Below are 27820 nucleotides of genomic sequence, written 5' to 3' on the forward strand. Positions count from 1 at the left end.
GCAGATTTTATATTTGTATGCAATACAATGAAATTCATACATTTAGCTTATTTTGGAGCTTTTTGTTTATAGGACAGTAAAATGGAGTTTGGAAAGTGAGACAGTGGGGAAAATAGGATCGGGACATGATCCAAGTCAGACTCAAACTGGAGCAGACAGCTCTTATTATTTGTCCTGAGCATGTGCACAAAATACCACAGCACTGATAAACTCATGCATTTTTAAGTTTGTGTCCTTAGTGTCAAAATACTTTTAGAGGCCACTGTATTTCTGAGACAGTTCAGAAAGACACTGGAATGTAGCAAATAGCACTAAAAAAAGAGATCCGTTCAATGTATTTTGCATTAGGCTCTGATTCAGGAGTCTGGAGAAGGTGGAAAATATGTTACTCACAATTTCAGTGTCTAATTTAACAACAAATCAATTTGGAAAGCCACATGGTACAAAAATAAATAGCTGGATTTTGAAAGATTATGTGTATATTCCAAGGTATATATACACAACACTGCTGTCACAGTTCAATTTCTAGATCTGTAGAGCTGTAACAAAAACCAGTTCATCTGGATTGATCCTTTTGCAAAGGCCAAACACATACTTTATCCGTGTTATATAAATTTCTGACTCATACTGGAAACACTGGCTAAATATGACTTTATAATTTCCCTAAAACCATTAGTTTTAGGGAAATGATAAAGTCATATTTAGCCAGTGTGGTACAGGAAGGTTTGCATTTTCCAAAACATAAAACAGCTGAACAGGCTCTAAAAACAAATTGGAAAGTCATTTTCAAAAAAAGAAAACAAAAGTGAATAGAAAAAGCAATCAAAGGGAAACTGTTTACTTAGTCTTCTGAGACAATGAATCACACTTCATTGTTATTGTCTCACAGCAATAATTATGTGATATTTTAAGAACCAAAATTATCAAGTATCAGGTATGGTTTTGCTGGAGGATAAAGCATAAATACATCAATGGGTGTCATTCAAATGCAGAAACAATATTTTAATTAATGAATACTTAGAAATTTAATGTTTTTAACTTATAAAAAAAAAAAAAAAAAAACACCATCATGTGGACCATAATTTAGTAATGATACCGACGCAGACCTTGCTTCATTTCGATACAGACATCATTGAACAATTAATTCAAAGAACTGGCTCTTTTGTCCGGGCGCTGGACTAAACAGACAGCGCTATATGTTTTTGATTCACTAAAAAGAACCTGCTCATTAAAATTATTTGTTTGTTAACCAGATTGCACTGGTTGCATTATATGCTTTTGGTTCACTGAAAAGAACCGCCTCATATGAGTCTTTGGTTTGTGAATCGAACACTGGTCCCGTAGTATGTTGTTTAATGTGTGCAGTCCTCGAGGACAACTCTGTACAATTTGTTCAAAGCATTGTACCAATAAACTGAATAGAACTGCATTGTTTGTAAAGGTGTGGACACATTTACTGTTCCGTCCTTAGGGTGGTGCATCCAGTGCTTTAGGGGGCCCAGTGGTGAACACCAAAGGACCGGGCGAGGGGGGCCCCACTTCCTCTAACTCGCACTGGACCCCGCCACAAGCTTGGGACAGCAGTGTCCGTTAATCTGAGAAATTTCGAGTCATTTGATTCCAGTCATTTTAAGTGGAATCTATATGATCAGGAGTCGAATTAGTGAGGGCAAAAATGCAGATTTCACCCACGTTGACAGACAGAGCATCTTGGTTTGAAAGTGACTTGTGTGTGAGCTGTGCTTCAGACGTCGCTAAACTAATAACAACAGACAACAGACTTTTTTTGCCAGCAAAATCGTCGCGTGGCAAGCAGGGCGGGGCCGAGAGCCGTGGGAACGGAGCGAGGCCGGTGGCGCGATTGCTAATGAGTGTCACCTGCGCGTCACACCGGTCTCACGTAAGGAGATCCAGTAAAATAAAAATAGGAATGACGACAGTAGAGGACCAGGCTTGGACTATTTATATTGCGTTTTATGTTTTAATGCGCCAGTCGTCCATGAGGGGCTGCCGCTTAACTTGCATTTTGCTGTTTGTTTATTTTGATATTAAAGTTACGTTGAACATTCGCCACTTCCCGCCTCCTTCTTTTTACGTTTAACATTGTTACACTCCATAATATGTTCATTTCTGACTGCTCCTTAGACCAATTCGGTTCTGAGATCTCAACAAAAGCAGATTCTTCTGGTTCCTTAGGTGTGTTTGAGTTTATAAAGTGTTTTTGTGTGGAATGGTGATCGGAGTTTCCTTTTATTTATTTATTCTTATAATGTTTTGGTACACTGTCTACATCAAAATTGTCTTGTCTCTCACGATGAACAACAGAATTAGCCAAAACGTTTAATCTATGTTCATCCGCAATGGCTGTATCTGTATTGCTATGTGAGGTATTGTTTGTCACTTCTGTGTGCACGTTTGTCTCAATATTGCGCTTAACAGTTCTGTGCGTTGCACGGTTTCTGGAGGCCGCAATCTTTTTTGCTGCAACAGCACGTGCGGCCGCCAGCTGAGGGAACTGTTTGGTGTACAAGGCCGATGTGTACTGCAGTTCAGGTGTGATCAGCCTCTGACAAAACCATCGAGTGTCATCATCTAACCCCAGTTGGAGGTTATAACCTTGAATAACTGCTGCACCATACTGAAATGGCTTCAATGAGGAATCCTGGACCTTTGAAGGATCTACTGCCCCTCCTCCCTGTAAACACATGTGCTCAAGCTTCATCCTCTTTGCCCTCAGAAGCTCTACTTCCCATTGGAGCTCCGTCCGTCCAAGTGTGGAGTCTATGCGTTTCCAGAAAGTGGCATTAAAGTGCTGGTACAATCGCCAGTCTAGTGCATTCCACTGTTTTACACGCTCTGCGGTTTCTGCGCTCAAGGGTTTGCGAGAGCGTTCACTGCGACTGTTGAGGCGGAAAGACGAAACATCATCCAGAGACCAGCAGAGGGTGTGTTTTAGAAGCACCAGTGATTCGTCAAAATACTCTGAGATTAGGATCAGCGAAAAGTCGCGCTCCACGGCAGTGATGACCTCGGCGCTACGCCAGTCCAGCTCCGAGTCATTCTCAGGTGCTGTATTATCCAGACCAAAGTCAAAGGTCAAAATGTTACGTGCATAGTGGTTACTAGGCACAGAGGCGTTGTAGGTCCGCCCACCCTGGATAAGGAACTTCTCAAGGCTTCGGACACCACGAAATGCTGGGATCGCTTTGTAGTAAACAAACAAGGATTCCATCATTGCCACCGGATTCCGAAGAATTGAGAAATAGAATGTGTCCTTAGGCATCAACTTCCTCACCTAAATATCAGAAACAAAAGACAATATGAACTTATGAATAGTCCGTTTTTTTTAGATTTCCAACACAGTTTATGACTAACTTACAAATAAAAATTGTACAGTTTGATGAAATTGACCTCTTGCTCTGTCTCAGACTCAACTGAAGCAGTTCCATCACAGAATGCAATCTCCATGCAATCAGTGCAAATGTCATCTAAATCATTCGGATCTGCACCTGCCTACCTCCATCTAGCACTGGGTGCTTCGTCTTCCTCTTGAAAATTAAAATAGTCAGTTGTTTCAAATGATTTATGTGCTTGCTAAATGTTCTATGCACATTCAGGATTGCTTTCACACCACAGTGAGTCTTGACAAAATGGCAAACTTCTTCAAGGTAAATGTTTAACCATTTAAATAGAAGGCCAAGTAAATATAGCATTATAAAATCAGAATACAAATAAAAAGTGAAATAAAAGGAAACCACTTTATAATAAGTAATGTGCAAACTATTGGTTTATAGTTAATTCATAGAATCATGTACACCGATCAGGCATAACAGGTGAAGTGAATAACACTGATTATCTCTTCATCACGGCACCTGTTAGTGGGTGGGATATATTAGGCAGCAAGTGAACATTTTGTCCTCAAAAGTTTGTGTTAGAAGCAGGAAAAATGGGCAAGCGTAAGGATTTGAGTGAGTTTGACCAGGGCCAAATTGTGATGGCTAGATGACTGGATCAAAGCATCTCCAAAACTGCAGCTCTTGTGGATGTTCCTGGTCTGCAGTGGTCAGTCTCTATCAAAAGTGCTCAAAGGAATGAACGGTGGTGAACCGGCGACAGGGTCATGGGCGGCCAAGGCTCATTGATGCACGTGGAGAGCAAAGGCTGGCCCGTGTGGTCCGATCAAACAGACGAGCGACTGTAACTCAAAATTGCTCAAGAAGTTAATGCTGGTTCTGATAGAAAGGTGTCAGAATACACAGTGCATCGCAGCTTGTTATGTATGGGGCTGCATAGCCGCTGACCAGTCAGGGTGCCCATGCGGACCCCTGTCCACCACCGAAAGCGCCAACAGTGGACACGTGAGTATCAGAACTGGACCACGGAGCAATGGAAGAAGGTGGCCTGGATGGCCGGGTGTGTGCATCGATTACCTGGGGAACACATGGCACCAGGATGCACTATGGGAAGAAGGCAAGCAGGCGGAGGCAGTGTGATGTAGGCCAATGTTCTGCTGGGAAACCTTGGGTCCTCCATCCATGTGGATGTTACTTTGTCACGTACCACCTACCCAAGCATTGTTGCAGACCATGTACACCCTTTCATGGAAACAGTATTTCCTGGTGGCTGTGGCTCTTTCAGCAGATAATGCACTCTGCCACAAAGCAAAAATGGTTCAAGAATGATTTGAGGAACAAAACGAGTTAGAGGTGTTGACTTGGCCTCCAATCCAACCGAGCATCTGTGGGATGTGCTGAACAATCCAATCCATGGAGGCTCCAAATCACAACTTACAGGACTTAAAGGATCTGCTACTAACATATTGGTGCCAGATACCACAGCACACCTTCAGGGGTCAGGTGGAGTCCATGCCTTGATGGGTCAGGGCTGTTTTGGCAGCAAAAGGAGATCCAACACAATATTAGGAACAGGTCATAATAATATAGGTCATAATGTTATGGCTGATCAGTGTATATAATGGGTAACCAAAAAGGCTTTACTTTTTATTTGGAGTCTATCTGTTCTCTTGCATCAATAGGTTAAAATCTCACATAACGCTATTTATTTAATCAAAAACAATGGCCATATGCACAGCATATGATTTTAACATTGTACTGCGAAAACCAACTCCAAATAAAACATTACATTATCTCCATTTATTAGTCCATGATTATATTATAAAATATTTATTTTATTCATTTTTGGACCCACTTTATATTAAGTGGCCTTAACTACTATGTACTAACATTTAAATTAATAATACAATTATTGTGTACATACATGTTTTTACATTGTACTTACATTGAAAAAAAAATTACCTGCATGTAATTACATCTGTATTACATTTTTGTAGTTACATAGTAGTTAAGGCCACCTAATATAAAGTGGGACCCCTTTTTTTCCCAATCCACAGCATTTTAGGGCTTATGTTCAAACCCTTCACTTTTAATACCAAAAATCATTATTTTATTCATCTAATCCTGCAACAACCTTAGGTTGCATGCTTTATGCTTTGGTACACCTCTCTCTTGGAAGTAATGTGCTCTCAGACTGACCTCTTGGGAGCGGAACCTCATATGATTGCACAGAATGTGGAACTCTTTCACGCTGCGAGTCCTGACACCCTCCACAAAGTGTGCTGCAAAGAATGCTGGGTAAAATAACTGGCTGTGCATGTTCAGCGGCAAGGCAAATGTCAAGTTATGGTTGTCCCCATAACGATAGAGAATGTTCAATATAGTGCTGCTGGCAGTCTTGTGAGTCTTGAGGAAGACAATGTGGTTTTTGGGTTGACACGTGACGGCTTCTGATTTTACTGTATATTTATCAGTATAGTAATCAGAGAGTGGTGGTTTTTGAATTTCAGGGTTATTTTTGGCGATAACTGGCCTCTGCGGCTGGTGCTGAAATTGTTTAGCCACTTCTTGGTCAAGCAAGAGTTTGTTCGCCTCTTTTGGTGGAACTGCTTTGGTAATGCTAGAAAGTTTTTTTCTTGCAACCTCCAAGACTTGGTCCCTTTTCTCTTCTGAACGCGGGTTTAGGCTCTCGTCTCTTCTCTGTTGGAAACGATGCTGGTTGACTGGTTCCTCAACAATGGCTGCTGAGACAGACCAAAGGTTTCCTAGGTTTTCCCAGTCTTTGCGTTTCACGGGTCTATGGATCTCTGCAGGCGTCCTGACCAACTGTTCACTTACAAGTTTCAAAACCTTGGAGTCCCTGAGAGAGAGAAAGAGAGAGTAAATAAGATATTGACCCTAATGAAACCTACACAAATCAGTAACACTTCATGTCCTATATATTGTTTTTAATGGAAATATCATCCAATCCAAGCTGTTAAATCGGAGTTGAAAAGTCTCTATCTATTTTTATAATTTGCTATATAAAAAGGCTACATCTACATAAATCCAGATACATTTAAAATTAATCTTTCTCTATACTTTGGCCTTCCATCGACATTGAGACACCGTTTCAATTAGTACAAAATGCCGCTGCTAGATTACGGACACAAACTTGGTCTTTTAAATCATATTACTCCAGTTTTAGCTTCATTAGGCAAAACAAGGCAAGGCAAGGCAAGTTTATTTATATAGCACATTTCATACACAATGGTAACTCCAAGTGCTTAACATAGAAATTGAATCAAAATAGCGATAACATGCATAAGAAATAAAAATAGCAAGTATAAGAATTCAAAATAAAACCAGGATAATTAAAACCGTTGTAAAGAGAATTAAAAAGAACACAATTTTGAAAATTGATATATAGATAAAATAACAATAACCAAAGATTAAAACTTAAATTAAAACAGTTATGAAAATAATAAAAAAGATGATGCATAGATAAGATAAGGTGCAATCAGTCGAGATGTGTTTTGAGTCTGGATTTGAATATGATCTGATCAGGAAGCTGGTTCCAGCTTCGGCTGGCATAATAGCTAAACGCAGACTCTTCTTGCTATGAGTGAACCCTTGGTATTTCTAACTGACTTGATCCTGATGATCCGAGTGATCTGTTGGGTTTGTATTTAATCAGCATATCTGCAATGTATCTGCAATCCTAGGCCATTGAGTGCTTTAGAAACAAGTAACAGTACTTTAAAATAAATTCTAAATGCAACTGGAAGCCAGTGTAAAGACCTGAGGACTGGTGTGATAAGGTCATATTTTCTGGTTCTGCTCAGAATCCTGGCAGCAGCGTTCTGTATGAGCTGCAGCTGTCTAATGGTCTTTTTGGGGAGGCAGATGAGAAGACCATAACAATAGTCCACCCTGCTGTTGATGAAAGCATGAGCAAGTTTCTCGAAGTCTTGCCTGGAAACGAAGCATCTAATTCTTGCAATATTTTTCAGATGATAGTAAGCGGATTTAGTTATTGCTTTGACATGACTACTCAGGCCTGGCTCCAAAATCACACCCAGATTCCTGACCTTTTCCATCTTTATTTCGAAATGCAGGGAGTTCAGTTTTATCTTCGTTTAACTGAAGAAAGTTGGCACATCCAGTTAACTTCATCAATGCATTTGCACAGGGAGTCAATGGGGCTGTAGTCATTAGGTGATAGTGCTAAGTAGATCTGGATTTCGTCTGCATAGCTGTGGTAAGCAATTTGGTTCCCTCTCATTATTTGGCTCAGTGGCAGCAAATACAGGTTAAATAGGAGTGGTGCAAGAATTGACCCTTGTGGGTCTCCGCATGTCATGGATGTCTACTCAGACTTATGATCACCTATACTCACATAATAACCTCTCCCTTTTAAGAACGACCAGAAACATTTAAGGACCATCCCAGAAAGCCAGTTTTCCAGCCTGTCAAGAAGTATGTTGTGGTCAACAGTCAAATGCAGCACTGAGGTCGAGCAGTACCAGAAATGATGTTTTGCCTGTATCTGTATTTAAGCGAATATCATTTATTATCTTTATGATCTCAGTGCTGTGATGCGGTCGGATACCAGATTGAAAATTGACAAAGTATCCGTTTGAGCTTAAGAATTGGTTCAGCTGATTGAAAACAACTTTTTCAATGATCTTGCCTATGAAGGGGAGATTTGAGATTGGTCTGTATTGCTCAATATGGTGCAATCCAGATTTCTCCTTTCAGCAGAGGCTTAACAACTGCGGTTTAAGGGACTTTTGAAGAGTCCCAGAAAGTAGTGAGGCATTTACCACTTCTAAGAGATCTACTTCTAAACAGTTAACCCCTAGAATTCAGAGCTGTTTTGGGGCCCTTTAGAAATTGACATGCTCTGAAATTTGTGCTTTTATTATTTGCTTATAAAACACATTAATGGCAAAAGTGTAATTACACTGTATTCAGCACAAACTGGGCTACCATAATATGTGAGCAACATGTATGTACATGTTTGTATTTGAGAGAATAATGTTTATGTGTGGTTTTTGAAAAAAAAAAAAAACATTTTAAAATTAAGGCCTCAAAACACAATAGATATATGTCCACAAGACTTGACTAATGGGTGTTGTTTCCTATAGTTTTTGCTTTAAACTGATGTGAGAATCATTGAGCCTACTCATTCACATGAAACAATATATACATTTAGGAAGACATTTTTTCTTTACAAAGGCAGTATGCGAGGAGGCGTGAACGTTAATGAATAATGCTGGGTATCACACCTGAGAAACAAAAGAATGCATAATGGACCGCATAATGAATTCGCTTCAGGTATGTGACTGAGGCCAACAGGACAAAGGAAATACATTATTTAGTTGTATTTAGAATGTAGTCAACAAAGGCCCATTATATTTTAAAATGATCAAAAGATTTGTCTACACTGCAAAAAATGCTCTTCTTATTTAGCATTTTTTCTGGTCCAAATATTTAAAATTCTTAAATCAAGATTCATTTACTAGACAAGTACAATTTTATGGGGGGAAAAATCTAAATTAAGTGAGTTTTTGCTTAAAACAAACTAAATTATCTGCCATTTCAATCAGAAATGTTTTTGAAAGAAGTCTAAAAAAATAAAAAATATCAGTAAATACAAATAACTGAATAATTAGTAATGATGAATGTTATAAGTAAAATATTTGGGATTTAAAACAACAATGCAATGCAATTATGATTTCAAATAGTATAGGGTGACTTCAGGTTGATTGGGACACTTTCCCAGTCATTTCAATGGCAAACATTTTCTGAATCATTTGCAAACGATCAAATACACACAATACTCAAATATCAGGTCGAGCTTCAGTTCATTTATGAGACATGCGTGCAATGCATGATCACCAGCGCTAAGGCTATTGTCTTTTATATTTGCTTCTTATTAAATAAGCAAATATATAAAAAATATTGATTAAAATTAAGATACAATTTATACAAAACGAAAACAGGCCAAATATATTTTGTCTAAACAGTTTTGCATTCATGACATTTTATGTTGCAGTACGATTCATATTTAAGCAGTATTTTTGTGTTTAATATTCGCAGATGCTAACAGAATAAACTTAGCCTACCACAAATCAGCTGCTGAATCCATTGCTCCAAACAGAACATGAACAGCTTTCCATAAGGAGGATTATTCCGGGATTGTTCCTCAACACGTCTCAAAACGATGTAGCTGAAGTATAGCGCTTCACTTGAAGTGTTCATTTGGGTTGATGTGTGGGCATGTACGCATGGATCGCCTCAGTATTTAAATCTCAAAGAGTGCGCGCTCCGTGGGCGTGGTCGCATTACCGGATAATGAAGAGGCTCGCGAACGACTGACATCTCTCTCCTTTCAAACAGATTACATGAACACAGAATATTTGTTTTCGATTTGGTTTACATTTAAAACCTGACATTTTAACGTTTCTTTAGACATGTCTCATGTTTGCGTGATAAGTTTTCACTAAGCTACAGGTCATTTTCTGAAGAGAATCAGATTAGAGAATTTACAGAGAGGCGGAAGATCGTGCATTGTTTGTTTTCTTTATTTTGCAAAAAGAAATTTTTTTTTAATTTAACAGATTATAATGATGTATAACACTTGCCTGAATGATAAAAAACAACAGAGTTATTGGAGTCTCTTTGGCACTGATAAGAAAAAAAAGGAAGTCAATCACGTCGGCGCGATGGCCGACTCGAGAGGGTTAAAAAAAAAGCAGCAACACCTCCACCTCTCCGCAGACACTCAGAAGTAAAGTTAGGGGCTGTTTCATTGAGGACTGTTGCACTGCAGCGGTCTTCTAGTCACGATTCATTTAGATGCATAAAATCTAGGTTGTTTGTGGTTATTAAGTCGTTGACTAGAAATGAATTGTTCTTAAGTGAACGGATGTTTAAAAGTGCTAACTTAACTTCACTTCAACTTAACTGGCTGTTATCCAGAAAGTCATCCTTGGGTGCTGAATGTTGGAGCAGTTCTAATCTGTCACAGTCTGTCTGTGGGCAGGGCTCAGCTGGGAGTGTGTCCATGAGTAGTGGTTGTTGTGGCTGCGTTGTGTTATCAATGTCCTTGTGGTACTCGGTCCAGGTGTGTGCATGCGCCATTCAGGTTGAGTGTGTTGGCACACACTGCTGAAGGATGATGAATGGAAAAGCAAATATTGTCCTTTAGCAATCTTGTACCAAGTTTGTTTGGGTGGAGGCCATTTGATGTAAACAGTTGACTCTGACTCCAGAAGAGATTGAAATTGTCTATAAAAGTTCAGTCCCTTCGTGGTGCAGGTGTTTTGCAGCCATGTATTAAGCCCAAGCAGCCGTGAGAACCTATTTGTTCCTCTTGCTGGAAATGGTCCACTGATGAACGGCTGAACTTTCAGTTTTCTAAGCATTTCTAAAAGTTAATTGTAATTCCTCTTAAGGAGTTCTGACTGCTCTCTCTGAATATCGTTCTTCCCCACATGAATGATAAGTCGATTTGCAGTCTTAGGTTTCATCAGAATGTTCTTAAGTTCCTCGTTTACATCATAAACTGTTGCTTGCGGAAGGCAGCACAGTTGTATCCCTGCTGCTAATGTTTCTGATAATAGAGTCACCCACTATTAGAGTGTAGGCTCGGCTGCGCTCTGAGCCGAGTGCCGTTGTCTGCTCGACCTTGAGTGCCTATTAGCATCAGTGTTAGCTACGGGCTGATTCGATCCGTGTTCAATCACATTCATCATGTTTGGGGATTCCTCACCCACATCCGTTAATACTTCAAATCGGTTTTCAAGATGTATTAGTTGGTGGTAGGAAACCAGTCTACTTTATAAAGTTTTAAATATTAATATTTTTCCTACACAAACACCACATCGATTTGCTTCAGAAGGCCTTTATTAACCCCCCAGAGCCGCGTGGAGCACGTTATTTGACGGACAGAGGCATTTTTAGGGACTTCAAAAACAGAGCAACAATTACTGCCATTATACAGCTTGGATTAGCCAGGACTTTTGTAATATAACTCTGATTTTATTAATCTAAAAGAAGAATGTCATATACACCTAGGATGACTTGAGGGGGAGTAAATCATGGGCTAATTTTCATTTTTGGGTGAACTATCCCTTTAAGATATTATCATTGACATATAAAGCACTACATGGTTTGGTCATTAAGTATTTAGCTGACCTTATGAAACCTTTTGTCTCAGATCTTTTAGTCACGGTTTGTTGGCTGTTCCATGATCCAGATATTAAGCAAAAGGTGACCGAGCTTTTGCAGTGAAGGCTCCAATGGTATGGAGTAACCTGCCAGTGGATATTAGATCCTGGGAGATTGTGAGTGAGTTTCTTCTTTTTCTTTTAAGTTTTAAAAATGTAAACCTTCACTTGCTTTTATCACGTTGTGAAGTCTTTGGACCTTTTGTTTTATAGTATTTTGTGTTGGTTTTATTATGCATGCTGGTTTGTATATTTTGTAAAGCTTTTCATGTCTTTCTACATTTTTACCTGACTGTATTTTTTGTAAAGCTCTGCGTGTCTTTTTTACCATTTGCAAAGCACTTTGTGCTATGTAGCTTTAAAAGTGCTATATAAATAAGGTTTATTATTATTATTATTATTATTATCAGTGTTGGGAAGGTTACTTTGGAAATTTAATAGGTTACAGATTACAAGTTACCCTATTTGAAATGTAATAGTGTAACCATTTCAATTAATGTAATTACTCATTATATTTTATGCATGTGCAGTAAGGTAATTTGAGCGTTTCTCATTGTTTCAGTGTGGACGAGGAGATTCACTATGCAATTTTCATAAAACATGCTCAACCTGGCCTGTTGGACCACTCCCAGCATCTGCAGCGCCACGCAGAGGACAGTCAGGACCATCAGAGCGAACCACATAAACCGCAGGCGACTGCAACAAGCAACTCTCACACACCTGTAAACACACACATTTCAGAAAGAACCACAGGTTAATAAGAAACAACAACAACAAAAAAGAGAAACAAAATGAATGCAAGTTATATACGTGCATAGACAGATGAACAGTCTTTCAACAGACATATAACAGATAAGGTCAAGTGTAAATGTGACAATTTAAGCAGTGTGAGATCATTTCAAAATAGAAGCTCTGGGTAGTAGACTATCTAACCAAAGTGGTCAGTGATGCAAACATTGAAAAGGTATCACAGTAATAGGCTATAACAATTGTGCATTTAAATATACCATTTCTCTCAAGAGCTAGTGACAAAGGAGTGTTTAGTGTACCATAACACTTTTTGTAAAGAGCATCTAAATGGCAAGTTAATAAAGAGTCACGTTGGCTTCGAATAATTGTTTTATATACTCTGTCATTTTTGGAATTCTGTTTTATGGACTTTTTTTGCATTACCTTGTGTTTCTGTTCCTGTTTATTTTGTTCCTATGTTCCCGCTCATCATTGGTTGCCATGATTTTTGATTATTTGTGTTTCCTTTTGGTATGGTCTTTGTTTTAAAACAAAGCAGTTACATATTTTAGCTCCAGTGTTTAGCTCCTGTGTCCTTGGATTGTTGATTATTTGTGTTTCCTTTTGGTATGGTCTTTGTTTTAAAACAAACCAGTTACATATTTTAGCTCCTGTGTTTAGCTCGTGTGTCCTTGGATTGTCTTTTTGTTTATAATAAAAGTTATCCACCTCTAAAGTAGATCCACCTCTCCTCATCCTCTCCTTGCCTGTCTGCACCATGACAGAATACCAGAACCAAAAAACATGGATTATGCAGCAGACGCCATCCACCCTGAGAACCAGTTCCTTTCTCTGTATCAGGGATGACAGCCATTGGAGGATTTAATTGAGGATTTTTTTAGATTTGTGTCAAGTTTGAATGGGAGCACATTGGAGTGGGCTTTGACAATGATCTCCTTCAGATAATGACAAAGTTGCCTGTTACTCCACTACATTGAGTATGCGCTGTGGGTATGTGGCAGATACCCCCTCCTCACCATCCATGCCGTTCCAACCCTACCTGCCTCTAATCCTCTACAAAGCTATAGCTAGAACCCATGCTCGCCATGGATCTTGACCCGGAGCCCACCGCAGACACAGAGCAAGAGCCTATGCCCGCAACAGACACCCGTCCACTCTGGAGCTCAAGCCTGCCACCATGTCTGACCAGGTGTATGACCTGTCCCCATGTCCGTTCCAGTGAGAATTTTAGTGGAGCTGGAAGGTGCGGAATGGTGTCCCACCCATCCACCAACTTAAAGTTGTCTCCTTCATCGCTGGACGAAGAGTCCCCATGCACGCTTTGTCTGGTATTGTCTTAAAGACAATACCAGACGTTTTGAACTATTTAAGCTCCTGTATTTATTTACTCCTTGTGTTTTCTGCCTTTGTTTAGTATAACAGTATAGCTGCAAGTACATCCACCTTTCCTCATTCCCACCCATTCGCTTGCCTCTATGCACCGTAGCTCCAGACAGAGAGCTCAGACTGTGTTCACACTGCCCTGATAGAGTCTTAGAGGACGAGCTGCACTTCCTCACACAGTGCAGCAAATATAACAACATTAGAGAAACATATTCCACCCAAATTGCTCAAATTCATCAAGCAAACCATGTCGACAAACTCTTATATTTTAGGAGAAAAAGAGAAATCCACTTGGCAGCGCAGTATGTGTCCTCCTGCCATATTATGAGGGACAAAGGCTGAAGGCCTTTTTTATTTTATTTTGTTGCTCTTTTCAGTCTCACCACTGCTCTCTGTAATTACCACTTTTTGAGTTGTGATAACATGTACAATATAGCCATATATGTTTTTTTGTTGTCTTTTTCTTTTTATGCTTTGGCAACATTGTACCATCCCAGTCATGCCAATAATAATAGAGCTATAATAAAGCTGAATTGGAGGGAGATGGAGATATTTTAAATGGTAATAAAATAATACAAGCAAAGATGCATTTGAATTTATCAAGTGACAGTAAAGATTCATAATGTTGCAAAATAACTTTCTATTCTTCTAACCTAAAAAAAGAAAAAGTATCAGATTCAACAAAATATATTATGCAGCCCAGCTGTTTTCAGCATATTAGAATATGGGTCTTCAACTGGGGTCCACGACCCCTAAGGGGTCCTCCAATCAATGTTTGATCACAAATAATTTTTTGAAAAAAAATAAAAATTAAATTATAACATGGGGAAAAAACAAAGTCAAATTCAAATGTAAGCACGCTGAAACGAAAGCAGAGCACCCTCCGGTGATACTGTAATAGTTTAATATTTGCGAAACCGATTTAGCAAACATTGCGTTGAGTTTGCGCTCTGGAGAACATGAGATGTTCAGTGTACAGCGTGTTTGACAGCGCTGAGAAAGGTAGACAATCATAGACATGTTCATTGATTTCTGGAATAAAATGGCCAATCAAAGGTGTTTAAGTTAGAATCAATTAAAATAAAATGTACAACAACAGCAGCAACAATGTATCGCAGTATGTTCTTTATGATGCATAAATCTCAATTTTAACAATGAAAAGTAACATACAGTCATACAACAACAATAATGTGCATAGTTCTGATCTACAGTTTTAACATAATATAACTTATTCTTAACCATAATATAAGTAGTTTATATTAATAATGCTTAATATGTACTTCTGTTTGACACATGTATTTTATCGGTTTGTATCGGGGGGTCCCTGCTCCCTGTCCATCGCCTAAGGGGTCCTTGCAGTACCGCCGCTGGCCGTTTTGATGCCCTATGCGCGATCACTTTATGATGCCCGCTTTCGCGAATTACGGGCATCATAAAGTGCGACCGGGGGGGGATGGTGTAGAGACCATTTTCTTGTGGTGCCCCCCTGAGCACTTGGTGCCCTACGCGCAGTGTGTTATGCGCGTAATGGGAGCGGCGGCACTGGGTTCTTGCCCTGAAAAACACTCAGGGCAAGGACCCCTGTATTAGAATGATTTCTGAAGGATCATGGGACACTAAGGAGGGGTATTATGCTAAAAATTCCGTTTTGCCATCACAGGAATACATGACATTTTAAATTAAAATATTCAAATAGAAGTCAGACATTTGAATGGTAAAAACGTTTACAATATTACTATTTTACTGTATTTTTGATCAAATAAATGTACACTGTAAAATCCAACAAACACTTTTTAGTTAACTTAATGGGCCCTATCTTGCACCCAGCGCAATTGACTTTGTACACCGACGCACGTGTCATTCCTATTTTGCACCCGCGCAAAGCGCGCTTTTCCCTCCACAGAAGCACGTCGCTAAACTAGTGAATGAACTTGCGCTACCTGGGCGGTTCAGCGCAAAAAAGGAGGCGTGTTCCGGCGCAAACAATCCCTGGTGCTATTTTGCTGTTCCATTAAACAATTGCGCCACTGACCAGAAAAATCCTAGTCTAAAGTCAGTGGCGCGTTGCGCGTTGTTCATTATGCTATTTTAAGGGCGCATGCTTGACCATAATGTATAGCGTGCACAACGCGCAAACACTTTGCTCATGTAATCTACACAGATGCAACAGTTATTTTTGCAAATCATAAATTGTTACACTAAAAAATATTAACACATGAGATGACGGAAATCATTGTGGTGTGCCACGAAGATGTGAAAAAATAGGCATAAATCTAGCTTACAAATGATTCAGGCTAATTGTAGTCTAATAATTAAGGAGACCCGTTTGCCCAATAGTGGCAACTTCTGGCAAGACATATATGTATATAAGGACATCTAACAAATTGGTTTGTCCGTCAAAAAAATCGGTGAGGGTGGACGCAGCGATGTCCTCTGCTGGCGTCAGGTCCTGAGTAGAGGCAGATCCACCTCCCGTTACACGGCGTGCCCGATTGATGCTGGCAAGCTTGGACTTTCCCCGTCTTCTGATGTCATTGTAGCGCTTGCGGCACTGGTGCGACGTCCTGGGGATGCCAGCTGATGAAAATTGTGGCTATTTCCTCCCACGCCTGTTTAACCGACGCTATTTTGGGTGGGTTTCTCCCATCCCCATACAACACAACTTCTCTGTCTTTCACTGCTCTTACAAGAACATCAGTCTCCTCGGCTGTGAACCGCTCCTGGCGTGCGCCTGGTAAATACGCCATAAATAATAGCAATCCATAATGGAACTTGCGCACCTGCTTTTAAAGGGAATGTTGGATGACGCTCGGATTGGTTTATTCACGTTACGCCCAAACCACACCTATGAATAATGAAGCTACTTCAGACCAACCCATTTTAGATTTGCGCCGGGCGCAAGAGCCATTTATCCCGCCGGGAAAATAGCAACAGCGCCGAGACCCGCCCACAAAGTTACTTGCGCTTCGCGCTTTGACACTTGCGTTTCAGATCGTTAGAATAGGGCCCAATGTCTTAATGTACTTAATGTCTTAACTTAATTGTACAAATAGTAAGCTGTACTATTCACATACTATTCCTCGTTTACTCAGAAAACCCAAGTTAAGATTAATTGATTGGTTTGAGTGCCATTTATGTGACAGAGTGACAGTTATGGTGATCCGTGTTCCCTTTGGAACATTCATATTTTTATAACTAACTCTCTTCCTATTGATGCAGCGATGCAACAAGAAATCAGTTATTTGGTTTCAAAGGAAGAGAAGTAATAAATAGGTTGCTTTTAAAAGTTGACCTAGCTTCTGACTGAATAATTAACTATAGTTAATGATTTAGTCAGAAATTAGGTCACCTTTTAAAATTAACCTATATTTCCCTTTATGTCACATAATGATCGTTTACAATTTTTTTGGTAACACTTATGTCATAAACACCTGTGAAACTTTTAATTGGTGTAATATAATCCCTCTATATTTGTAATTAGGCCTCTTGCGATTGGTCGATACAATCGACTGTGTCGACGCTGTTAAAGGGTTAGTTCACCCAAAAAATGAAAATTCTGTAATTACTTACCCTCATGTCGTTCGACACCTGTAAGACCTCCGTTCATCTTCGGAACAGAAATTAAGATATTTTAGTTGAAATCTGATGGCTCTGAAAGTCCTCCATTGGCACAATGGTACTCTACACTCTCAAGACCCTTAAAAAGGTACTAAAGACGTCGTTACAAAGTCCATCTCACTACAATAACTTTATGAATCGGCGACAATAGTTTTTGTGCGCAAAAAAACCCTAAATAATGACTTACATGGTGATGACGATTTCAAAACAAAGCATCATGAAGCTTCGAAGCGTTATGAATCACTGAGTCGAATGATGATTCGGATCGCGTGTCAAACCGCCAAACTGAAATTTGGCGATTCAAACCGCTGAATCGACTCAGTGAATCATAACGCTTCGAAGCTTCATGATGCTTTGTTTTGAAATCGTCATCACTATGCAAGACGTTATTTAGGGTTTTTTTGCGCACAAAAACTATTGTCGCCGATTCATAAAGTTATTTTAGAACCACTGTAGTGAGATGGACTTTGTAACGACGTCTTTAGTGCCTTGTAAGGGTCTTGAGAGTGTAGAGTACCATTGTGCCAATGGAGGACTTTCAGAGCCATCAGATTTCAACTAAAATATCTTAATCTGTGTTCTGAAGATGAACGGAGGTCTTACAGGTGTCGAACGACATGAGGGTAAGTAATTAATGACAGAATTTTCATTTTAGGGTGAACTAACCCTTTAATTAGTCGACTTCAATATATTTAGTCGCCTGGTTAAGTTGGGTACGATATGAAATTGTATTAGTACTGGTAGATGACAGCACTCTAATAAGAGCAGTCTTAATCTGCGTCGATGTGTGACAGCAGGAGTGAGGACGTGTGCGTGTTCTGCTTCCACCGTTCACTAAACAATGGAAGCAGAACAGTCAAATATATACGAGCAGCTCAGGGAAAAGACAGCAACAGAAAAGTGCTGCGCGGCCGGACTCTGACCTGAAACGCACACAGCCGCCTTTCACAGTTTTGCAGATTATTGGGTTTGAATGGTCAAAAATATGTAAAAATGCACGTCCTGGCGAGTATTCGGGTAAACGCAGTCGGATATGTCTTTAGTGAACGTATACAGAGTTGAATGAGAAATCGGGTGTTACAATGAATGTCCGTGCAGCTCTTAAAGGGCCAGACCTAATATTCTGTGTGAAGCAGGGCAGGAACATGCCGGCCAAGTGAGTTTTTAGGGGGGGGGGTTTAACCCTAAAACAATGATAAAAAAAAAATGAATAGTAAGTTCTGTCATATTATTCAATAACAGTTTTTTGCCATGGTATCAATTCAGTAACTTATCGGTATTGAGGTATTTAATTTTAGTCTGGTATCGTGTCGAAGTCATAATTTTGGAATCGTGACAACACTATTCTATATAAAAAGTATTTGCTGATATTCTCTTTTTATCATGTTGGTTTACAAATTTGTACCTTCTTAGATTTTTACTATTTTAGTTTTACATTTTGTCAATGGCTTGTTTACATTTATACTTTTTTTAATAGTACACTACTGAAGGCCAACGTTGCAAGTTAAATTAAATGTTTTTAAGTAAAATTGTTGAAACTTAGTGATAAATTAGTCAATAGATTTATCAATATAAAAATAGTTGTTAGCGGCAGCCCCATTTGTAACAATATCTTGCAGTTAAGTAAAAATAAATTAATAGGGTCCTAAACATGTTTTTTTTGTTAAACTTAAGCTGTATACAATTCATTATTTCAATTAATTAGACAAGCTTTATTACAAAAAATATTTAAACCATTAAAATGGATTCCAAAAATCACTGGAATCCCCCCCAAAAAAAAAGGAATTTGGAGAAATTAAACGGGCCCTATTGATATTTGTGTCCCGGTCATGGTTAAGAAAGAAGGCAAAGAAGAGGATCCAAGTGCAGTATGATTTAATAGTAGTAATCCACAAGATACACAAACATAGGGTATACCTATACTACCTCTGGCTATAGCCAGAACAGACCGGGAAACTCAGGACAGTAACAGGTTACAGCGAAGACTCAACGAATGACAAAACACCAGAGAAACACAAGAACTAGATACACCAAGGGAAGACTATCTTAACAAGGGTATGGTAAATGTCAGATATTATAAGAAGATATTCTTACACCAGACTCTTGTATTTTGCACCTATTGGTCTGCATTTGCCATAGTTTCACCTTAAGGGACTTTGTGAGTGTTAGTTTTCCATTGCAGTTGAATTGGCATGTTGCAAAATGGGAAAAGAATGTGTTCCTTAGAGGGCATGAGTTTAAGCAATGTAATTCTCTCCTCCCTCTCCTTTTCTCTTCCTTCTTGCCACCTTCTGTGTTTTTGCTTGGCCACAGCATAAATCGCTTGGTTTGAGTCATGTTACATATCAGCATAAATGAATTACAGACAGTCATTTGCAAAGTTAAAATTAGACTGCTGCTGTCATTGACTGCATTTTCATCAAGTCACACACACACACAAAGAGAGAGGGAATGTTTTGACTCCAACCAAGGAAACCACACTATGCTGAAACAGCAGTCATGAAGTTCCAAACTCCAGCAAAACTGTTCAAGATCCTAGTCAATTCACAAAGGCAGTACAAATTATAACAGAATGCAAAAGCACTATAACATTGTAAAAGCTGTGGTAACATAACTTTGACAGCTTCATTTAAACATTATCAAATATGACAAACGGCCATCTCTTTGCCTAATTACATTTTTTGTCTTCAACGCAAAGCACAATAGATCCAGTTTAAGATTCATGCGTTAGCTTACAGTTAATAAAATGTTGTTGTACGATTTGAGATCCTGTTTGAAAGTGGATTTCATAGATAAAACAATGAAGGTTGCAAAGCTAAACATTCTTACAAAAATGTGAAAAAGCTCTATACGAACCTGAAAGGGGTGGATTCTGATACTGACCATGTGTGGAAATTTACTATGACTAACTATTTTCTAGTTAGCCAATCAATCATTCAACCTGCAGTAATGACGTAGCTAAACCTTGAAAATAGCATAATTGTGTTGAGAAATGGTATGTATACAGAGAGCACGGCCTACAAACTCCTTGTGAGAATTGAAGCTGGCTTCTAATCTTCATTGAATTTCTCTTAAATCGCACTTCTGACTCTTGGTCTTCATTCTTCACAATCTGGGGCCCGTTCTTCGTACCTCGCTTAATACATCTAAGATGATTTGACAGATCCCAGATCTTTTAATCGTGATAACTGATCTCTGGCTAATTTGGTTCTTCAGACGAATTTGCGGATTGGATTAAAATATCTGGATTAAATGATCACAGATCACTGCGCGTTCTTGTGTTCCCTGAAGAGGGCAGATGCATCGATACTCGAAACCACGATCAGCAATGCAGCGATAGGTTGGCGTCAAGACAGCAACGTAATGACATCATTTAATTAAAAAGCCACCTGGCAAAAAAAACTTGACAAATTATACAATAAAAACCCCACGAATTTCTGGACCTTTATAAGGAAACAGCCAAACCACCAAACCAACATAAAAGTTATGATAGATAAATGATAAATGTTTTTTGTTTTTTTAACATGATTAGGCCTACCAATTATTTATATTCACGATTTTATACAGTATTTGTACACCCTTTACATTTTTATTTAAATGTTGTAATTTAATTTTTAATTAAATTTGGAGCAGATTTGTAACGTGACAGTATTAAAGTTTCTTAAGGGTCAAGATCAAATTCTCTGCATCTCTTGCGCTGCATCAAGCCATCCCATAATATCTGTCATCACTTAAATTAATGCACGGCTCAGAGTAACTGTACAACATGTGTGTAAACCTCCAATAAAATTATAAAGTAATTATTCCATCACAAATAAATCGCTCAATCAAGTGGCTGTGTCTATATTATTATAAACAACATTATAATATTATATACATTCTCATATACATATAGCCTACAATATAACATTTTTATATTATTATTATTATTTAAAATTATTATTATTGCCCCTGGTTCAGTAATGAACTCTTGTAATAAAGTAGCAGTGGCTGGGACAGATTTTAAGTATCACCTCAAGATGCAATCTAATCCTGTTTACATGAAATAAGCCTGCTCGCGAGCAGGTTTAAGCTTACGGACCTGTTACTATGACAGCAAGTCCAGGATGAGCTTCGAAGAACCAAACAATCCGAGATCATGTCAAATCGTCAACAATCAAATCCAGCTAACTGAGTTAGCGACGTACGAAGAACGGGCCCCAGGTCTTGCGCCCCTAAACTGATATCCCTAACAAACCATACTGACTGGATTAAATTGAGTTTGCAAGAAACATGTGCGTTTAATTTATCAAAAGATGAATAAATAAGTGTGAGGTAAACATATTCCTTTGGCATGTTTGAACTCCTCTAATGAGCACAGCCTGTATTTATCTCTCTATAAGATTATGAACTCATGAACATGCATAGTTAAAACATTCCAAGCAATGGCCGGAATATAAAGACTTATAATAGTTACGTTTTGTTTTTGTAGTACTGAAAATAATCATGTGTTGACCTAAAGAACACAATACAGTCATTGCTTTTTTTTTTTCTTCTTCCTACATAACAATGATTTGGTGACGGCTGTGGTCACACAGACAGAAAAAGAAAAACATGCAAACATGAGGAAAAAATTTAAACTCTTTAACAAAACCACTCACGTATCCTCAGGCCACAGACACATCTGGAATAGAGAGTTCAACCTCTTCTCTTGTTACATTTGTACCACATATGCACACAAAACACACTGGTTTTCCATAATAATTCTAGAAGTTATAGAGGTGAATAAAATAAAGCATCTTTCCTAAGAGAATTTATTAAATTACACATCCATTGACCACAAACGGTTTAAGTAACTTTTTAACATGAACATCTGGTTGAAGCCTGTTGCTTTAACAGACTTTACATGCAAAATGAAGCATTCCTTTATCTTATATGCAGATTGGACAGGGGCGTGCCTCCTCAAAAATTGGATGAGAAAATAATCAATATTACAAAAGGTGACATTAAAAAAAATAAAGTGTATAAATGACATTAAAAGTGTATTTTTTTTTCTCTAAAGGAACACTGTCCAACAGCAACACCTGTAGGTAAAGTTACAACAGGAGGCTTGCCTCCCCTGAGCCCATTGACTTTTAACAGACCCCATAAAGTGTGAGGTGGGATTGATGGGGGGGGGGGGGGGGTAATTGAGAATGAATGGGGGAAAGTCACATGAGGAGGCAATGCCTCCATTTTACTATGATTGGATAAGATTTGTTCGTGCGATAAATCCCGCCTCTTGTTTTCGTGCGCATTCTGAATGGAAAAAAATGCCACCGTTGGGAAAAAGTAAACAACTCACCCACTTAAATATGACCCTTTAAAATAAAACTTTGGTCTGAAAATATGATGACTGGGGGGATTTTTAGAGCGCAATGAGCTTGGTTAAAATAAAGGTGTCTATGACAGTGTTTACCAAGCTTTGATGACTAATGATCCAAAAATAAGTTGACTATTAAAAAGAACAGCTGAACATCAGTTCACAAATAAAATATTTTGTTTACATTGTTACTGCCTTGAGTTATTACTTTGGATTACATGTATTAAAAAAAATGTTTAAAAACACTTCACTTGAGATGTTTTAATAACATTAATTACATTGTTAAAGTAAAAATACAAAATAGAATTGCATTTGATTTATTTTTATGTTTATTTAACCAGGAAAATGTGACCACATTAAGTGTAACTTGGACAAGAATTTAAGCTACATTTGATAAAAGGAGGACTTTGCCTCCTCATTTCAGAACACCACTAACAATGTATCATATTATAAATAAACAGTAAACAATAAAAGGTAGCACTTTAGATCACACATTCCATGTTACTTTAAGTAATTTGGCAGTGAAGAGACTTGTGAACCTCCAGGCAGCTTTTGTATTGTGTAGCTATAGCCTACTAGCAACCTATTTCACGTGCCTCAAAATCTTTTTATGATGAGCATATTGTGTTTTATATCAAACTTATAGATTTTTAACTTGTAAGTAACTCCGAGAACTGGCTATAGGCCTACACTTGAAAGGTTTCTTAACGGTTCTGCACAGGGTGTAGCTATATAGGAATCTGAGAAACTCAAATGTGTCTCAAGTATCTTTTCCATTTTGAAGTGTAATTCACTTGCTATTGTAAACCTAGTAACATGATTAGCCTACTTTACTTTAATTAAAGTCGGACCCAATGAAGTTGAACTGTTTTCTCTTGGGCAGACATAGGCTAAAGTAATAGACTGTAAATAAATATATATATATATATGCCTAACAGAACTAAAGTCTGGTTTTGATATGAAGGAACTGTACTAGCCTACCCACACTTTAAACAAACTGTATTTACAAACATAGCGGATTAAACACATTAGAGCAATTTGAAAACGTAACAATTCTCTGACATTGCCATTTGAATGAGACAGAATGAAACTCGACTCGGTTCGATGAAACCCAATATATTAAGCGGTGAGGAATTTCAGGAGGACCGCGCGCATCACACTTCTCGCGCGGAATAATTCATCACGCTCGTGCATGCGAGATGGAGAGAGAGGCGAGTCGACCGTTAATCAGAGCAGCAGCTCGCTCATCCGACGGGAACATAATACCGTCGCGCTCTCACACGACACGGTCGTTAAAAGGCAACTCAAACTCACTATTTCCCACTGCGAAAATGGTAACTAAGAGTCTTTCTGAGGAAAAACTTATAATGAAGCATCTATATTGTGAAATCTTAAAACAGTTCACTTACGTGGTCCATGGTGAGGCGGTCCGCCAGGAAAATGCTCTCCGCTCCCGGCCAGCGATTCTCCGCGGAGGGAGCATGTCGCTCGCTTGTACCGGAGTCGACAACCCCGATAAAGCCCCCCACCGGACCACGGTCGTCAAACGCTCCGCCGAACTCGTGAAACACTGCTATCCGTCCCTCGGGTCCACCGGTGGGACTCCTCCCGCTAACGACCGATTGGTTCTGAGGGAAATAGAAAAAGGAGAGCGAGTGACAGATAAAGAGAGCTTCAAGTGGCGAAATGTACTGAGCCATGACAGAAAATGTAGATTTTAACACGTCCTTACAATAATGCAGAAAACACGTCCTGGAGCTTGAATTACAGTCCCAAAAGCTTTCACAGTTTAGTCTTTTATTAGAGACACAAGCAACGCTGTTGATACTAATGAAAACAGACGTAATCCATGCCTGTCTTACTGTGATCCTATAATACGGAGTTCATTACAGATTGAGCACACCTGTCTTCCCTCCCTCCCTCTCTCTCTTAATGTTTGCCCCGATGCCATTGGAGGAGAGCAAGAAGTAATCCGTTCTATGTGCCCTTGTTGTTCTTCCCTGATGAGAGAGAGAACTTGATGCCGAAACTCAGAGCACTTTGTGAATGCTTGGCGCACAAAGATATCTTTGTGTCAAGATACTGTAATACCAGGGGAGCAGCAGGTAAAAAAAAAAAAAAAGGGATACAAGAAAGAGAAGGATGATTGCAAAGAAGTGAGCAAATCGTGGAGGATATCAGTTAATATCTTTGTCCTTTATTTAGAGTGACTTGCAATGATTTTAAAGCCAGATTTATTTATTTTCTTTTTCTTTTCTCCACCAGATGCTTGGCAGAAAATTATTTAAAACATAATCTATAGGGCTAAGTAAAATATATAGCTATAATGGTCGAAAAAAAATATTGTATTAAATGGAATTAAGGAACAAATAGGAATCTTTGTGTTTTATTAACACCATGGTGAAAATGAGTGAAGTTAAAAATGTAATTTAGAGAGGAGCGGGCCCATCTAATCTTCCAATCAACAGCCAGAGCTGCTTACCTCTCCTCAGTCTCAAATGTTCCAGCATCCCACCACCTCCCCAAACTCCACCTTTATCTTAGGTATTGCCCTGCATAATCATTTAGTCACTGTGGGGGTATATCAGAGCTCGAGTTGAAACTGCTTCATCGAGCCCCTCATCAGCAGACAGCAAGCCAAATAAGCTTAACCTAACGCCTCTCATTTACTTTGAATGGGTGATGTCATGCATTGCTGAACTGAATTGTGGGTTCCGTCGCGTTGCAAGCGGCAGAAGTTGAAGATTTCTCAACTTTTCAAGCGCCAACGCAGGCGTCATCCAATTAGATCACCCTATGCGAATACCCTAGAGCAGACGCTAGCCAATTGACCTATCAGTAAGCCCCGCCCCCCTTAGTTACTGTTGCTAACTCGGACAAACAAACGGAGTTGCTATATCTTACAATGACAGCTGTCAGTGTGGAAACCTTGTGTTTTTGGACACAGAATGTAGCGTATATCCCGTCCGAATGATGGCCAAACTTTACTGATGGTTTATTAAGTTTATTATGTCCTTTTTCACTCCAAAAAATCATCGTAAGAGTTGAACAAACAAAGCATAAGAAGTGCGCATTAACGTCTCATTCACAAACTATCTCTCTCTGTAACATTACCATTAACATACACAGCAAATTACACAAAAACACTCATACAACTAACAGGAAACAAACATACACACAGAACTTATGACTTTTCGGGGGTGCAGTTAATAACTGGTAAACTTTGGATCTGCAAAACAACTCCGATAAACTGTGAGTGCGAGCTCTCCCTTTCACTATAATACCCATCAAAATAGAAGTCCTCCTTAGTAGGACAGATAATGTAGACCTTAAACATATCTAAAATTAAATTCATTTACATGACAGTTTAATATGGAGAGGCACTGAAATGTAGACCTTCGTGTTTTTGACCTACAGTGTTACATGACGTGAGAACAGTTAGTTATTTCGGTTTGTATGTTAGCGGCGACTTTAATCGTAACTTAACGAGAGTATGACAAACAGAAAATCCTCTCAGGATCCCTGGAGTCAGTGTTACAGTACCTCAGGCACGACATTTTAGCATTTTTGCTAAAACCAATGAGAGCTTCGCATTTTCCAATGTTTCTCTATGGTGCTGACACCTAAAGATGTCCGAGTTCCGGTCCCAGCGCAACTGATACTTAACTGCCATTGGCTCATCTGCATTCGAGAGGAGGGGCTTACCGATAGGTCAATTGCGTTCATGCAACCCTAAAGCAGACGCGGCAAGTAATGTGATTGGCTGTTGTCACTATGACGGTCGCATCAGCGCCAAGGTTCAGCCACGCCCTCTGTCAAGAGTTAACGCTGACGCCCCGTGTGAATGCAGCGTAATATCTTAAGATTATATGGGCAAACGAATTCGTTAAATTTGGCTGATGTGCTCAGTGTTAACAAAAATGTAAATAACAAAAATAAGGGGGTGGGGCAATATAACATTATTTAGATAAAGTCATTACAACCCGATCTCCCGGCAATCCGTACGTATTTTACGAAGGTGCCTAATTCGTACAAATTCGTACGATTTTTGCTAAATTGTACATATTCGTATGAATTTGAATGAATTACCTACCCCTAACCCCGCCCCTAAACCTACCTGTCACTGGGGTTTATTCAGGAAACATACTTTACTGATTTCACTGTTAATTATGGGTAAATTTTTCCTTTATAAAAACTTTAACAATACTGTACAATGTATTGTCTTGTTGAATATATATATATATATATATATATATATAAAAATCTCTCTATTATTTTGAAATTCATACCGTTAACTTCCAAAAACCAGAACTGTTTACTGTGCAGGCATCTGTTGGTAAACAACACTGTGCTGCATCGCTCAACTCTTCCTGCTGTCAATGCTTTCACATGCATAAGAAGAAAAGAAGCTTTCTATTTAGTTTCATTTCAGCCCACAGACGGATCAATTATGATGACATCATCAGTAAAAGCCTACAGGCTGACAGTTTTCCACCAATCGATCGGTCGGGCTCAGAGATGCCTGCCAACTCGCCTGGGAAAGCTCTGCTGCCACAGCAACGGCTCCAACAGGAAGCATGACAACCCGCAAACCATACGACGCCCACAGAATTCCTTAGCGCTGTTCATCTGTGCAAAAAAGCACTGGCACATATACCGTTCACCATCGCCATACTGTAATTGCAGCGGCGGTTTCTGATGTCTGTCAATTAAACTTGAGGACTTTCAGAACAAAAACACCCACCTTTGTTTTTCTTTCCTCGACTTGACACTGAATATCATTTTCCAGAAGCAGGGTTGCTAGTGTATGAATATAAAAATCGCAGTGATTTGCAGCGCAGCAAATGCAATATTAAACCAGTGTGAAAACAATCATGAATATGAAAGACAATCACGGCAGTTTAAAATGTGGAGTACGGCAGCAATTATGACACTACATGTTCGATTGCCATTAGTAAAGTAGTCGGATACAAAATTCTGCCTTGAGCATCTCTATAAATAGCTGAGAATGAGACAGAGGGCGTTCAATAATTCAATTATCCTACCACATTAAAAATGAGAGAGAGCGAGACAGAAGGTCATGTCTACAAAAATTATGCTGCTCTGTTCTTCAGTTCATTCCCAGACACACACACACACACACACTCAAAACCCACAGA

General features: G+C 39.0%; 1 protein-coding gene across 2 annotated transcripts; it reads right to left on the reverse strand.

The window, feature by feature from the left end:
- Positions 1–27617, reverse strand: gal3st2 (galactose-3-O-sulfotransferase 2). Of its 2 annotated transcripts, none has more exons than XM_079823661.1 (5): positions 27406–27617; positions 24071–24289; positions 12179–12289; positions 5553–6213; positions 1–3295 (listed from the first exon to the last, which is right to left on the reverse strand). In XM_079823661.1, exons 2-5 carry the CDS (start codon positions 24142–24144, stop codon positions 2255–2257), a joined length of 1887 nt encoding a protein of 628 aa, XP_079679787.1. In that variant the 5' UTR covers positions 24145–24289; positions 27406–27617; the 3' UTR covers positions 1–2254. The 2 variants fall into 2 exon arrangements, with proteins under 2 accessions (XP_079679787.1, XP_079679786.1); XM_079823660.1 differs by lacking the exon at positions 27406–27617 and adding an exon at positions 24394–24671.
- Between the last annotated feature and the right edge of the window lie 203 nt (positions 27618–27820).

This window comes from Gobio gobio, assembly GCF_949357685.1.
Source record: "Gobio gobio genome assembly, chromosome: 8".
Taxonomy (NCBI): Eukaryota; Metazoa; Chordata; class Actinopteri; order Cypriniformes; family Gobionidae; genus Gobio; species Gobio gobio.